The 15,377-nt window shown below is 48.2% G+C and overlaps 1 protein-coding gene across 7 annotated transcripts in view; it reads right to left on the bottom strand.

The window, feature by feature from the left end:
• The window catches only part of LOC126520591 (carboxypeptidase D-like), a 175,100-nt gene that overhangs the window by 19,974 nt on the left and 139,749 nt on the right, over positions 1-15,377 (bottom strand). For all 7 annotated transcript variants that reach the window (XM_055065616.2, XM_055065615.2, XM_055065617.2 and 4 more), the window contains exons 2-6: positions 7,829-8,071; positions 7,182-7,279; positions 3,474-3,646; positions 2,609-2,796; positions 442-615 (exon numbers count right to left, since the gene is read on the bottom strand). In XM_055065616.2, the coding sequence (XP_054921591.1) occupies positions 442-615; positions 2,609-2,796; positions 3,474-3,646; positions 7,182-7,279; positions 7,829-8,054 (859 nt within the window). In that variant the 5' untranslated portion in view covers positions 8,055-8,071. The remainder of the gene's footprint in view (positions 1-441; positions 616-2,608; positions 2,797-3,473; positions 3,647-7,181; positions 7,280-7,828; positions 8,072-15,377) is intronic.

Consider the following 15,377-nt stretch of genomic DNA (forward strand, 5'->3'; position numbering starts at 1 on the left):
ACCATGCAAAAGTGCGTTATTGAGTCAATAGCTTATTACTGCAACGACTGTTCAAAACGAAACCAAAAGCTACATTAGGAGTCCCACCTATCACTGAGTTAGGTTGTACGGTCTTGTGTCCTCAAACGCTCCCCTTTGATACCATTAGTCTTCGTGTCATCGAACCAACAAAGTATATTTCAAATACAATATCTACAAAAAAGGGGCATGTTCCTCGTGACCTGTACAGTCCTCTATCACGACTTTACAGGGAAGGACTCTTTCTTGTTGAGTCTTTCGGGGCGACAAAGCCATTAAAATGTCTCAATAAAAACGTGCTTAAGCATTGGTCGCTGTGACAAACGTAGCCCGCACGTTCGGTTAACTTAGCCCTCCCGCCACCCCATCCACCGGGGGGTATCGCACGCGACTCGTCGAAGCACCACGGCCGAGTGCGCGTACCTGCGAGCGGGTACCAGGCTGCGCCGTTCGTGGTGCCGTTGGGGAATGCCTGCCGATCCGAGGAGCATGGAGCGCCCAGGTACATGTTAGCATGGTTGAAGGAATACACACTGGCGATGTGCTGGAACACGTCGTCGTCCGGCGTCACCGAAGGCTTGTTGTACGTGTGGAACACTGCAAAGCGTCAAGTAAAGCAACGATCTTCTCGTTAGGGACGCAGTGAACGTCACGCATGTATAGGCGGAACAGAAGCAACAAATATTTAACGTGAATTTCTTCGTGGCTTTTTTAGGGGGCGAACAGAATCGCCGGGCTCGGTGGCGCCGGCGAGGCTGGCGCGAGCACTTTTCAAGCTAGGTGGTTGCCAATTATGCAAACAATGTATCTGCAGTCACTGAAAGGTTACATCGTCTCCTCGTTAAAAAAGGCAATGGCCAATTTTGTTGTTTTGGGACACAACGTTTTACCGGCGAGAAGCTTGAGGGGGTTTCATGAAAGGTTTCTGTCAATAATGACGCCTAATATGTGCGAGATTTCGAGTATTATATAGTTTGGTGGTCAATAGAAATGAGTTATCATGTCATGGGCTTGTGGATAAAAGCGACTAAGGCGCACTTCGCAGTCGAAGTGCTGCGGCTTTGAGCACGCAGGTACATACGTCGATGTTGGGGTCACTGCTTTTTGGAGCCGTGCACGCACCTGGGGACGTGTAACTGCCGAGACCCAAATGCATATGTCGTCAGCACGTATGAAAACGTTGACTGTTTGTGGTAGAACCTCGGCAATGATTACAAAGGCTGAACAAAGCAGGGCTGAGAAGCCCGCCTCGCGGGGCGCCACGGCAAGTGTAATGGTAAGCGGTTCGGCCATCCGCACTTTGTACAAAGAAGGATCTGCTGAATAGATAGCTTCTCCGAATCCATCAAGACATTCGTCCACCAATTCTATTATTCTTTAAGGCATCGAGAGTGGCTTCGTGCGTTACATTATCATAGGCGCCTTTCACATCGACGAAAAGCGCAACCGATATGCCTTTGAGGTGTTTTTATTGTTGCACAGATGTCGCGAGGTCGATGACGTCATTAACAGAGGAGCGGCGTCTCCTAAATCAAGCCATGGCCTCGGGGTATGTGTTGTGGCGCTCAAGGTACCACCGAACGCGTGTGAGAACCTTTCTTTCCATTACCTTCCCAACGGTGCTGGACAGCGCATTAGTAGGACGCTAAATGGTGAATTTCCAGGCTTGAGGAGTAGTATCAAGCGGCCAGACTTACACCGTTCAGGAACGCGGTTATCATACTATGATTGGTTGTAACATTCCAGAAGTCGACCTCAGCCATCTTCAGCTAGGTGGCATAAAGGAACGAATGTGATACCGTCCGGTTCTGGCGACGATGAACGCCAGCAGGCGGTCAGGGCATCGTTGAGTTCCTCGAGCGAGGATACGTTCAATTCTGGGAAGCGTGTCTCAGAAACCTCGCCCAGAATTTCACCATTGGATATGACCACATAAATCGCAACCTTCCCACATAAATCTTCGGCTACATCAATCTGCGAACTGCCTGGATGGAGTGCAAGGGCGTGGAATAGGTGTCATTGTTGTAAAGACGAGCCAAGGCAGCGCACCATCCTCCATATATGATGGACAGTGGCCTGCGAGAGTCAAGTGATACCGCGAAACATCTTCCACCGTGGGCTCTCCAGCCTGTACATACGATGTTGCATTTTTTTTTTCGTATACGTCGAGCATCTCTAAGGCCACGAATTGACTTGGTGCGCCTTTATCTCCCTTCGGCCCGTCTACGAATCGTTCAAGGTCGCTCAAGTTGTATGTCGAAATCTATATGTTTTATTGTGCATGTAAAACCGTACTGTGCTTAGACGCTTCCAGGACACTTGTAATGAGCTCCTCAATGCTGCAGACAAGGCCTGCCTTGCGCGCTTCTTCCACCTTTCTCTTGAACGTTGACTACGCGTGAATAGGGATGTCTGCGCGCTACAATCATCAAAGTAGCGCGGGAATGAACGAGGGCAAGTCAAACACAGACGCGGGCACACATTTATCTTTGTCTTACTCTACTACCCGCGTTAATTTGCCCTGGCCTCCTGCATGCAGTGTCAACTCGGCCAGGACTGGCGAGCAGTACTTTTGAGCAGCGACCCGTACCAGCGTTGGGCGAGTTGTCGAACGGGTAGGAGGCCACGACGGCACCGCCGTGGAGGTTTCCGGACAGAACGAACGGGATCTGGTGTATCCAGCGCCGCACGGCCTCCGTCTCCGGCTGCTGCTGCTGCGTCTGCGTCTTGAAGTGGTCCGGGAAGTTGCGGTTAAGGTCCACTCCACGAGCGTTGTACCTGCGCAGCCGGCCGAGACAGCAAGATCGAACATCGCTTCGACTGTGGAAATGCGCTAGTTTGCCATTATTTACGCAGCAATGAAGTTTTGCCGCTTTTAGCATCGTTCGCTGATATTTTTGACGAGGAATAGATATTCCTGTAGGTCGTGCAGTACCGGGTCAATGAAGTTCAGAGAAAGAATAACCATAATCTGCTAATAATTAGTTATGTGAGACGTGCAGCTGCGAGCGACACTTGAATGTTCGTTCAAACTATGCATGACGCGATGCAGGTCAGAGGTCGGCCATGGCGGGCGCCTGTACAGAATGGCCAAACCTTCAAGGATTCCGCTGATTAGAATTCCCTCACAGATAAAACTCAGACTTCGTAACACGTCACGACGGCCACTTTTTGCCCCCGTTTAAATGAAATGCAAATAAGGTGTTACCTTTAACAGTGGCAAATTCTACATTTCGCTTCTGAAGTTTGCATTGATGAAGAATGGGCATGCGTTGGGCTATCCTCATTCGCTGTTGCTCCACGTTGTCGTTAAGCACTGTTTCCTGTGCGCTTCTCCCTCACCAAGGCCATAGGGTCGGCCCGCTTCGGAGTAAGATAGACAGCAATTGAACGCAAGCTTACTCAGGAGACATTCGCGCCCACGAAAGACAAGTCGCGAACACCCGCTGCATTACCGTCCCAGCGTGCCGGTGCAGGCTCCCTCCTTGGAGATCTCGTATCCGTCGGGGTTCATGCTGGGCATGATGTGGATGCGCGTGTTGTCCAGCAGGTAGCGCACGTACGGGTCCACGTTGTAACGCGTCAGCAGGTGCGCGATCAGGTACACCATCAGCTGCCGGCCCACCGCCTGCGCACGTGTGTTATTCGAGCGCGCCGCGTGCACGGTGCACAACAGCAGCGATCAACTGCGCCTCTGCGCATCGTGGAAATTGAAAGGGAAGGAAAACTACTACGCTCAGTCGCACGAGCACACTTCCTCCTCGGTATTGTCAAGCCATTTCTTTCCGTACGCTGTAAGTGCCCGCACACACTATGCAGTAGTACACGCGAAAGATACGAATCGTCCATTCTTCTTCATGTATGAGTGAATGACACGAAATAAGCTTCATCCAGCTGACACTTCTTCCAGTACGTGTCAATGCAAAAGGCTGAGCAACAGCAAAAACAACCAGGAGGTCCCGCTGCAGCCATGTGCTATGGAACCACCTCCTGTATATGTAACAATATCAATGCGGAAATAAGTGATTGTAATTCCGAAAGAAAAAACAGCAATAAAAACATTTCCTCGATCGCCGCATTTTTTTTTTTTTTTTTGACGGCGCCGTGATTAGCCTGCATAATTACCAAATGCAACATGTAATGTTGGAGAGTGCGTTTTAAAACAATTTGAATTTGCACCGAAGATGCACAAATTTGTAAAAACTAAAATTAATCACAAGGCACCTTATAACAGTAGGTAAAATGCTTTAAACGCGAACGGCAAACCCACTAAAAAACAACGAAATAAAGGAATAACGGGACGAACCACGCAATTGAATGCAACATTGTGAGCATTATGCAAGGGGCACGTACTTGAATAACTGCGTTGCACTTATAGCAGAGACCCAACCACGCTAACCACGAAAGAAAAGAAGAAAGAAAACGAACAAACACGGCCCTTTGCCAAAGAAAGAATACGGTAGAACCCTTCTCCCGATGAATGTCGACGTTAATGCGATTAGCATTGAAGCAATGTGGCGACACACCGCCGCATCGCCACCGCCGCCGAAATAAGCAATGCGAGCATATGCTGCAGCCGGGCCTCGGGCTGTCCTCCGGACACGCTGTCACCATTCGGGCGCAGACCCGGTGGTCCAAGTTGTGGCGTGAGAGGAGTCAGGCGCGAACATACCGCAAAGTGTGTAAAGTTCCCAAAAGAATGCTCTTCGCATTAGAGACCGGTTTGGTAACGTTACATATTTCCAAGTCATACTTGGCACTCGTAGTGGTTGTCGGTGTCCTCGCCTAAAGTAGTGCGCTGAGACCGACATTCCGACGGTGGAGCGGGGCCCCCGCCATGCCTCCTTGCTATTTCTTGCTGTTTCGTTTTCAATGCTCTAGGATATGACGCGGCTCCACTTTTCCACATCTCGCAATCTTCAGCCGAACGGAACAGCCCAACCATAAGATTCGAAGGTGACGGCGCGGGTTTGCGGAGAAGTTGGCACGACTCTTCATGTTAGCGATGTTTACTGCTGGGCAATTTGGTACAAGTTCCTTCTTCTTTCTTCCTTCGCAACAAGGAGAAACGAGCACGAAATTAAACAAATAGAAAAAGGAAATTTGTAAGTAAGCGTTCATGCAGTTTGCTTACTTGACCTTGTTTGATTCTGCGCTCGTTTATACATGCTAAAACGTCGTAAGGTCGCGTCAGGCACAGGTTCTTCCAAAGAACGCCGAACGCCGCAGGTGGCACTGTACTAAACACACGTACGCATAACAGCTGTCCTGATGCCGTCTTTAAACCACCTCAGCTTCATGAACGGCTGTGCGATTCCCTTCAGTTTCCAGAAGCACATACATATATGGCAAACATATCTGAATTAAAGAAAGCGGTCGCAGAAATACGCGACACACAGTGACGAACTCTACAAAGTTAGTGCGTAGATCCTCGCGACAAGTGGCCATACGAGCCGACAGTGGCAGAAAACAGCGTTCCGCGAATTCAGGACGGCCGTGGTGAGAAGACCACTCTCGCGGCACCACGACAGGATTTCTCGCGAGTTTTGACGACCCCCAATTGCGCTCCCACTGGAGTAAGCGACGCTGCTGACCGACACGGAAGCCGCCCTCTATCCCACGCCTTCCGGTGAGCGAGATTAGAGCCCAGCATCCGGGGCCTTTGCCCCGCGCACTGGGCACATGCTCTCGTCGCCCGTGCTGGGCGAGTTTGCAGCTGTGCGCAGCGCTGGGAGATATATATACTATGAGAGCAGCATTCCGGGCAAGTTGGTAATCCATTACTTAAATGATATTGCGCTACAAAAAAACAAAAACGACACGGACGTGAGAGACGTGAAAAACGACACGGACGTTGCGCTTGGTGTGTCGTCTTCTCTCACGTCCGTGTCGTTTTTTTGTCGCGCAATATCATTTAAGTAATACATACTATGTGGATATCTGCGGGGCTACGGGCTATAGTTGCGCCATTTACAGATGAACAGAGGATTTGAGAACTTTTCAGATTTTTATCGTGCTGGTTACATAAAGCGCTGTCACTGCCTCCTCTCTGAACACTCTCGCGTTAAAAACAACAGCAGCCCTCAAATCAACGGAACTGGGATGAAATAAAACTTACAAACGCTTTGCACAGAAATAAGCGTACTCTTAAGGTCTGGGCTGTCCTTGACGTCGAACCAGCATTAGGAATAAAAACAGACACACACACACGACCGCTGTTGGCGGCGGTCATCCAATCACTTGCCACTCGCCGCCTTCAAGTGGGCCATCTCCTCAAGAAAACGTACCGCAACACACTATGCTTCGGCCATTGCCTATAAGTCGTGAAGGTCCTCGGCCGCTGCACATTTCGCCTTCAGTGTGCCTCAGTCTCACTTGCACGACCGTCACGTCAACGTGGTGCAAAGCGAAAAAATTATCCACAATTGCCACAACATCGTGGTACATATCGATGGAAGCATGATTTGTAGAACACCCGGGTGGATGTTCGAGAGAGCTTTGGCCGTGCTACGAGGGCGGTAAGAAACAGATTTACAGCTGGATTACGAGAATACACGAATATGAAAGAGAATGTCCTGGCACCTTATCGTCGGTGTAGCACACTTATGATAGCAGGAACGTTCAGTTGCTCTTTTTGCTAGCGCACAGAAACGGCCACCCGGATACGCCAATAGTGAAAACTACCAGTGCCTTAGCGGAGAGTGAGAGAACAGAAAACGCAGGGAGGTTAACCAAGGAGTCACCAAAGGTGTGCATGGGTGCCACGGTTAGCTACCCTACACTTGCATTTGCGTATCATTTATAATTATTTGTAAGTATTTTGGTACGCACGCTCAGCGTCGGAGAAGGGAACATGAAATCTTCCACCGAATCATTTTATTCATATTATTTATTCGTTCATTTTTGGCAAAACGTGTGCAAGGAACATAACCGTTTCTTTTACGTCTGCTCGTTCAAATTTTCCTCTTCCTGCTTGACGTGAACACAACGAGCACCTGGTGGTTCTGCCCCGCCTCGCGTTCTGACGCGAACTTTGCCCCGTTCGCAGAAGCTGCGGGCGCGCACATAAGCAACAGGTATAGTGCAGCGCTTCGCGAAATGTCAAGGCGCAGTGGCCGCTGCCTAAACACGTACAAGAAGAGTGAGCGCACAAGTGGAATCACCTCGTTGCCGTGCATGTTGGCAACGTACTTGACGTTGGGCTTGAGCAGCGTCTCCTCCTGGGGGTCCTTCGTCACCAGCAGAACCCACAGCTCACGCCCTGGAATAACATAAACAGCTTGCTTTCTTTTTCTCCCAATCCTGCGCCGAAAAACGCGTTCTATTTGTCGTCTATTTGTCACGTGCGCGAACTTCAACCCCGCAAGAGCATCCACAAAATCAGGCTTAGCTGAGCACCCTGGATGCTAGAAATATGGTTAGCGAAACTTTCCGCTCCTTGCTGGTCCTGTCCGTACGGATTATAACGAACACAGTGGGTCGTGGAGCACAGACCCGCGTAAACGTTTACCAGCGCTCAATGACACTTGCCCGGAACATTTCGCACACCCTTTAACCGTTTTCGAAAGATAAACTCGTTATTCGTAGCGGACGTCGAAATCGACATATAAAGTTTCAGCACAAGGTAAAACTCTTCGAGACTTCAATGCCGACCAAAAAATACAGAAGGGTTCACAGAAGAGTGCAGGTAGATTTGAAGCGCTTAGCAGTGGTCGAACAAGAAACGTCGCTGAAGCAAACGCTTCGACAAGCAGACTTGTCTTCAGCCGACCCGTAATAATCGCCGCATATGCGAGAGCATGTCGCGCACCTTGCACGGACTTTCCAGCGCTGTACAGGCGTGTGAAGTCCGGGTAGTTGGTGGAGACCTTCTTGAGGAAATTGGTCATCTCCTCGTGGTTGAAGTAGGTGTAGTCCTCGGAGCGCTTCTTTCCCGTCGGCGTGCCGGACTGTCCACGCACCTGGCGCACCGCGCACAGGTAGAGCAGCAGCAGCGCCAGCGCCAGCGCCGACCCGCACAGGCTCCGGGGCTTCATCGCCGCGCAGCGTCCTCCTGCGACACGCGGGAACAGCGGGGGGAGGGGTTACTGCGTGAACGGATTTGGCGAACGTATGTTCGGGTTAAGAAATCATTCGCAGCTTCGACAGAACGCGCTCAGGACGGTGGACTCTTAAAGCATAAGACGTACACATACGACTCCCGAGAAGCTGGAGATGGGTTTAAACCAAAAACACGTACAAATTATGGTCGACGAATGCTTTCTTATCGATTACCCTTTCTATTAAATTCGTGGAATGATTCTGTCCATTAAGAGAATGATTTCTGTTTGCTTACATCTGTACAAGCAACCTTAGGAGCAAGTTGTAAAATACCTTTCCTTTTCCTTTTCCTACAGAATTGTTGTTTAGTTTCGCCTATCAAGGTCACGCGGCATGCAGAAGTCGCAATTCAGATCAGCCACTGCGAAGAAAAGCACGCAAGTGTACGAAAACGAGGCGTCCGCACCACGTTGCAAAAAAGGATCGCACCAATGAGCTGTAAATTCCCTCGTGCTTCTGGGGTATAGGGTCCAAAGCAATTGCTGCGCTTGCTTGGGCAAAAGTATTAGAGTTGGAGATGCAAAGCGAAAACTTCTGGATTCCTGCACATTCTGTCTAATTATTTTAAAGGCCGCCTAGCAAGTGGCTACAATTGTTAATGCACAGCCTAAGCGGACTCTTTCGGCACCGACGGTGCTCCGAAGACAAGGAATTTAACGGTACCTATCATACGAAAATATTAGAATTGGAACACATAGCTCGCAGCCCTCAGACAAAGCAAGAATCTGTTGGAAAGTGTTATTTATACTTGACAGAATAGAATACGTAGAGCGATGTGTGCCTTCATTTTGGAACATCGTCGCTCGACAGACATACAAGTGCTGCCACGGGTATTTAACTAAAGTGTCGAAGAGCCTGGCTTGAACTATCTTTTTTTTTTTGTCCAAAATTCGCCGGCTATAGTTGTAGTTGATATATGCCGCTGATGTCATCAGGAAAGCTACAGCTTTTCCGACCCCGAGTCTGGCCAGAGCTAGCGCTTTTAAACTGCTTGTCGTGCTTTCGTCGTTCAGTCACGGATTAAAGCATACTACTGCTGCAGCACAGTGAGAAAAGATGCGGCCGCGGTCTCTCAAGAAGAGCTAGTGTAAATGTGAGTAAAACCAGAGGCAAGGAAAGAGAGAACAAGCGAGGCGCGCCAAGACTATCGGGTGAGAGCTGAGCTTCCGCGCAGCAGTGTTGGTTGAAACGCGAGCGCCCACACGGGGGAGCAACGCAAGAGGAAAGGACGCGCGCAGAACGACTTCTGCCTCGCCGAACCCCGCTGCGGCCGGAGGCATAACGAAAATGCTCTCGTTAAAGGCGAGGACACCGAAGGCAGTCACAGCGTCGAAGAGAAAGCAAATAATTCCAGACAAATGGATGTGTCGGGGAAACGACGGTGCAGTGAATACGAAACATAAGTTAAAGGCTAATTTATTGATCTGAGGTCAAAATTCACACTTTGACAAACACGGTAGGACTGTTGCGAGAAACAAATATAAGGAGAGAAGATGCCTCTCACGTTTCAATCCGCACTCTGGCAGTCAACCGGCAATGTTAACGACGAATAAAGGTACTCGCATGAAAGCGTCAAAATGCACAAGGGTAGCTGCTTATTGCATGAATTATCGAAACGGTGTTTATCGAAGAAGAAATTGTTAAATTCAGCGCGCCTTGCTTTTCTTTGATTGCAAAGCGAGTCCGTGAAAACATCGCGAAAGGTAGCACCACTATCCTCAGTGGGTCATAGTAATAAATGCCAACACGGACGACTGCAGGCAACCGATGAAGCGGCCTAGGGCTTTCACCGGGCCAATTGTGTGCGAGATGCCAGCGAGTCGAGTAGAGACGCGGAGCTTCTGATCTTCAACGTTGCAAGCGACGGAATACTTGTCGATGCCACCGAGAACAGGCCTACGAACATTTGCTATGACACCATCTACGGAAGCGGACGTTCGTGTTGAAACATAGGATTAAAAGAAAGAAAGAAAGAAAGAAAGAAAGAAAGAAAGAAAGGAAGAAAGAAAGATGCTCTCGCTAAAAGGAGATGAGAAAAAGAGAAAGGTAAGCCAATCTGATGACTGCCTGGCAACACTGTGCTGGGTTAAGGAGGTGACCGGAACGAAAGCCCTAATGCGTGAAGCTGTTGGCGTTCCCGCCCGAATTCATGGCACTTTGTTTAGATGTTGGCGCCTCTACTCCTGGAATGCCCGGCGTATTCTCTATGTTGCGTTCAGTATGGTAGCTGAAATTTTTTATTTAAGAGGAAGCTTTTAACTCGGGCCCAACTCCGACGCGGCGTATTCAAATACATGTAAAACGCAAAAACGTTTTTCTGAGATAACCCATGGACCGATCTTAATGAAATTTGTTGCATCTAAGAGAAAAAGGTAAATTATAGTGACTGTTAGAAGCGGAATTTCGATTTAGGTCCTGAATTTTGCTAAGAGAATTTTCAAATATTCGAAAGTTTGAAAAGAATAGAAGCACGAAGTTTACAAATTCATATCTCTGCACCAAGAACAGATATCGCGGTTCTGTAAACGGCATCCATTAGACCATTGAAAGCTGACAAATTTGATATGTCATTTTACAGCTTACGTGAGTTCGGTAAGTTGTTTACAAATGTCCTGCAAAATCTGTATTTCTATATTCCACATTTTTTTTACATTTATGTGTAACATATCAATTTTGTCCGCTTTAGATGTACTATTAGATGCAATTCACAGAATGGTATTATGATTTTTTTGTTGTTGAGTTACAGAGCTGTAAACTTGATAGTTTAGTTTCTTGGAAATTTTCAATTTTTGCCACTTTTTCAAAAAATTGACTACATAAATAAAAAAAATTCGAGACCGACAGTCAATAGATTTTAAGCGTTTCTTTTAAATGCAACAAACCTCGTCAAATTTGGTGCAGTGGTTGCCCAGAAAAACGAATTTTCCTTTTACATGTATTTAGATAGTAGCACTCGAGCTACTATCTAGAATCTTTGCGCGTATCTTACAGGAGCGTTCTTAATACGCTGGAGCGAGTTTTCAGGCCCAGATAGTTTAGCGAACAGTTAGTAATTAAATAATTACAACGACAATAAGCTTTTTACTCAAATAACATTCCTTTTTTAAAGAAAGTGTACTCTTCATGGCCAAAAAATAAAAGGTGGACAAGTTGTTCTGATTCTTCTTTTTTTTTTTTTAGCTGTGTCGGGTATTATAGAGTTAAGTGGCCCCGACTACCCCTTTCCACATAGAATTTCATTGAATTGAAGACCATGCAGATGAAATAGAATTGAATGGAATGGCGGTGCTGTGGCAGGTCGCAATCACAAATAAACGCTCGTAAAAGGCGTCTCCATTCATTCTTCCTCCTCGCTTGCACGTTAGATCACGCTGCAAGTGCTTGCACAGCGAACCGAATGAGTCGAATAAACGCTGTTTATTGTTGATGCGAAAGCGTCGAATGGCCCGCGAGGCGAAAAATCCGGCGTCTGTAGTATGCAGCAGCGAAACGGCCCCTAAAGCCCCGCTGGCTGCGACGCCTCGACGGCGCACGGCGGGCAAAAGGGAACGCCTTCTGCCCCGATAGCGCGCCAGGTGTTGCGTGAGGAGAGAGGGCGTGGTCGGCGATGCCGCGAACGTCATCCTCGCTGTCCCTAACGGAAGCCTGTGTTATCCGCGCGTTCCTTGACCGCGCAAGCTCTCGCCTGCGTTCTAATTGCGCTTAGGTAAAGCCTTCTGAGATGGTCAGAGAGAACTTGACCACCTACCACGAAATTACATTGTATACTATAGGAACAACAGAAGGCCGCTTCCACCGTCGGAGAGAAGCCCTAATAAATCTCATCAAGCGGCGTGGCGAAAGCTACAAACTGACAGGAGGAGCAGGAGGAGGAAATAAAGAGAGAAGGCAGGGATGTTAACCAGAAATGCGTCTGGTTGGCTACCCTACTCTGGGGCACGGGAAAGAGGGAATAGAAAGACAAGATAGAGACTTTCCAAAACACCTATTATCATTCCAATGCCTACCCAGGAGTCTACACCCCCGAATGTAAGCTCTGCGGGGCCACAAAGGCAGATTTAGAGCCCATTTTGTTCGAATGGAACAATCTAACACCGAACAGAGAATGACAACTCTCGAAGAAGAAAGAGTGGAAGGATGCGGTGTCAAGCTCGGACCCGGCGATTCAACTGCAGGCCGTCAGCTGGGCTTTGGAAGTCGCCGAAAGACAGGACCTCACGGCCATAGCGTGCGGCACCGCAGAACCTGACTGGACGGCCACCTCACGCACCCTGGAAGCCCACTAAAATCAACGAAATCCTTTCTGTTGACGAAATAAAGTTGTTACCATCTAGGTAAGGCCAACTCAAAACGCGCGAAACGCCTCAAAGCGCTCGCACAACTCATACGAAGTGCTCGGGTATCCTCGGATTTCTTTTTTTCCTTTTCTTTTTCAGTGGCTGGTAAGACGCAAGAGTGCGTAGCACATTCCCACTTGCTGAATTTTCAGTAAGAAGTGAAAAGAGAATTAAAAAAATGCTGTTTAGATATTTTTTGAAAGTAATGCTTCTAGTAAGAAAACATTTGTTCATTTTGGGTTTTATGTCCCTACACTTTTTCTTCGTTTGTCATGGTATCTGCGACGATTCCTGTTCTGTCTTTTGTATGTCCGAAAATGGTGACGTCCTGCTCCTTCCGCTATCGCAACCATATTCTTAAGCGCGTCAAATAATAAGATACGCCGCCCATCGAGGGAAGGTGACTGACAAGGCCTGCCATTAACTGCCGTCAATGCTGTCTCGTCCTTGCCGCAGCGTCGATTGAATGGTGCGCGCCCTCGCCTCTCTGGCTGGGATGAGCGGCTCTGTGTCAGACCCTTCGATGTGGTGGACAAGGGCCGGACAAAACGAACGACGTTCGCTCGGACACATGCCACATGCTCTCGCGCCAACTTTCAAGAGGCGGGCAAGGGGGCTTTCCCGTACACGGCGTCGGGAAAGGCCCCCCGCACCTACATCCACGCAGCATCCGGGAGTAACGGTTCAGCAGCTCGCTCCTCAGCGTGCACCCGTGCTCGGAGCGCACGCACGCACTGAAGGCGGACGCCGTAGCCGGACGTCCCTTCCTGTTATTGAACGCGCATATACGGGCAGATGCGAAGCGCGCCAGCTGAATCACGCAGTCACGCTTGGCAAAAGAAAACAAGCTGCTTTACTGAAATTCTAGTTGATTCGTGTGCTCCGCTGTACCATGAATGTTCACAGCAGTGGCCCTAGAGACAATGACGAGAAGCGGAAGGAATCATATGTACTCGAACCAAAACATGTACAAAAGTGGAGCGAAATCTGCACGTCGCGTTTCAGTTGGTCGTGGAGCCATTGACGACAGATATTACGCAGAAACATTGAGAAAAACAGACAAAATGAGCGGGGCAAGATCCACTTAGTAGTGTTCCGGCAGCTTTTATAACCTTACGAGAAATACATCCTGCATATACCAGCGCAGTTAGCACTTTATGAAACGTGCTTAACCTGCAGCCGTGCTTCACACTCGCAGACGGCGGCGTTTTTCGCATGCCTTCTCTGCGTAGCTCTTTGGGTCGCGCTGTGACCAGAATGAATCACCACCAGGTATAGCTCAATTCGGCGATGTAAGTTTCGAAATAACCTAATTACTATAAATGTATTTGACACTATCTTCTATGCAAAAACGAAATGCAAGTTAAAGAAACTGCTAAGGCGTATCGGTTTGTAAAGGCGTATTTGTTCCTTTTGTTTACCGTTATTGCTTGTGTTCGTGCATGTGATTGTGCAATTTCATTGCACCGTCACTGTCACAGTAGTGTATGGTTATTTGTTATCTCATGGTCATTTTGTTCACACGCATTGCTGTGTTTCTGTTTCATTATTCTCAATGAAATTCTTTTCATAGACACTGTATAAATTTTAATAACTCTTTTTCCTGGTATGCTATACTCGAGTTCGCCGCTTACAAATAATTCATTAATCTACCGTGTATGGCTTTGCTGCCTGCCAGGCTCTGACGCTCAAGCCTTCAAAGGCTTTGGTAGGTCTGTATGAATGTACTGATTTCACTATTGGCAATAAAGATATTATTATTATATTATTATTACCTTTGCCTAGAACTGTTGAACTGTAGCGGTGCCGCCAAAAAACTGTGCGTGTGGTCGTGCGCGAGGTGTTTCGTAGTTGTATATTCACAGAAGATTCACAGGCAACATCTATAAGTGTCCATATCTTATTAAGGATACCCACGAAAAACAGGTCGTTGCGGCACGAAAGTAATGGCGTATCAAAAGAACAAACAGCGCACAAGCGCCCGATTGTAAGATTCGGCCCGTTTTTGTACGCAGCTAATTGGTCTATACAGTGCATTTGCTTATACGTTTTTCTTGCTTTCTTTGGATACCATGCTACTGCGCCGTGCAGCTACCTCGAGTTGTATACAACGCGGCCGCTTATCTACCATCAATCTCAAGGCTTGTTTACGATTGAGGATACGGAAGGACACGACATAAACGATGCGACTTGGTGAATTGTAGCGTATAACTTCTAGTTAGTTTTCTGTCTCTGCGCGTGCGCGCGCGTATGCTCTGTGAGCGTGCTTATCATTTTCGGTCCCCTCCTATCTTGAGTAGCGTCGATTGTTTATTACGCATGGGTCGCATGTTATCGTGATTACGTCTTGGATCTGTAGCTGATTGCTTACACGCGGCGCGTGCAGCGGCGACGACGCATTCGCGCACCTGCCCGCGCTTTGGCGTCGAGAGGCGAGTGATGTGCACAGCGCCGGATAGACGTGGCAATCGCTCGATATCAGAACAAAAAGTGCGAGGTCAGCACTCCCAAAGACACTCCACGCTCAAGGCCATATCTGCGTTGCTGAAGTTCCTGAGGTTCACGAGACAACTTAATGGACTGAGAACGCTGCCTGCTATAGACCGCTGGACTGCGTACGCAGTTTACATTGTTTGTGCTCCTCTATCTGTAAACCTTCTCGTCCCACGCATGGTAACCAGTCAGGATGACCTCCGACCTTTCCATACAACTTTTCTCTCTCTAGCTATATATTTTCTTCTGAACCTGTAGACTTACTTCCCTACCGTTAATCACTCTTCTCCATTATATAGTTGTTACTTTTGTTTTCTCTCATTGTCCTCACTCAGTTACAATTTCGAGTTAGCTGACCACGTAGAGGCCAACGTTTCCATACTTCGCTGTCAAATAATCGACTGTGACCATTGGAAAAGTAGTTTCCAT

This window comes from Dermacentor andersoni, chromosome 3 (assembly GCF_023375885.2).
Source record: "Dermacentor andersoni chromosome 3, qqDerAnde1_hic_scaffold, whole genome shotgun sequence".
NCBI classification, from domain to species: Eukaryota; Metazoa; Arthropoda; class Arachnida; order Ixodida; family Ixodidae; genus Dermacentor; species Dermacentor andersoni.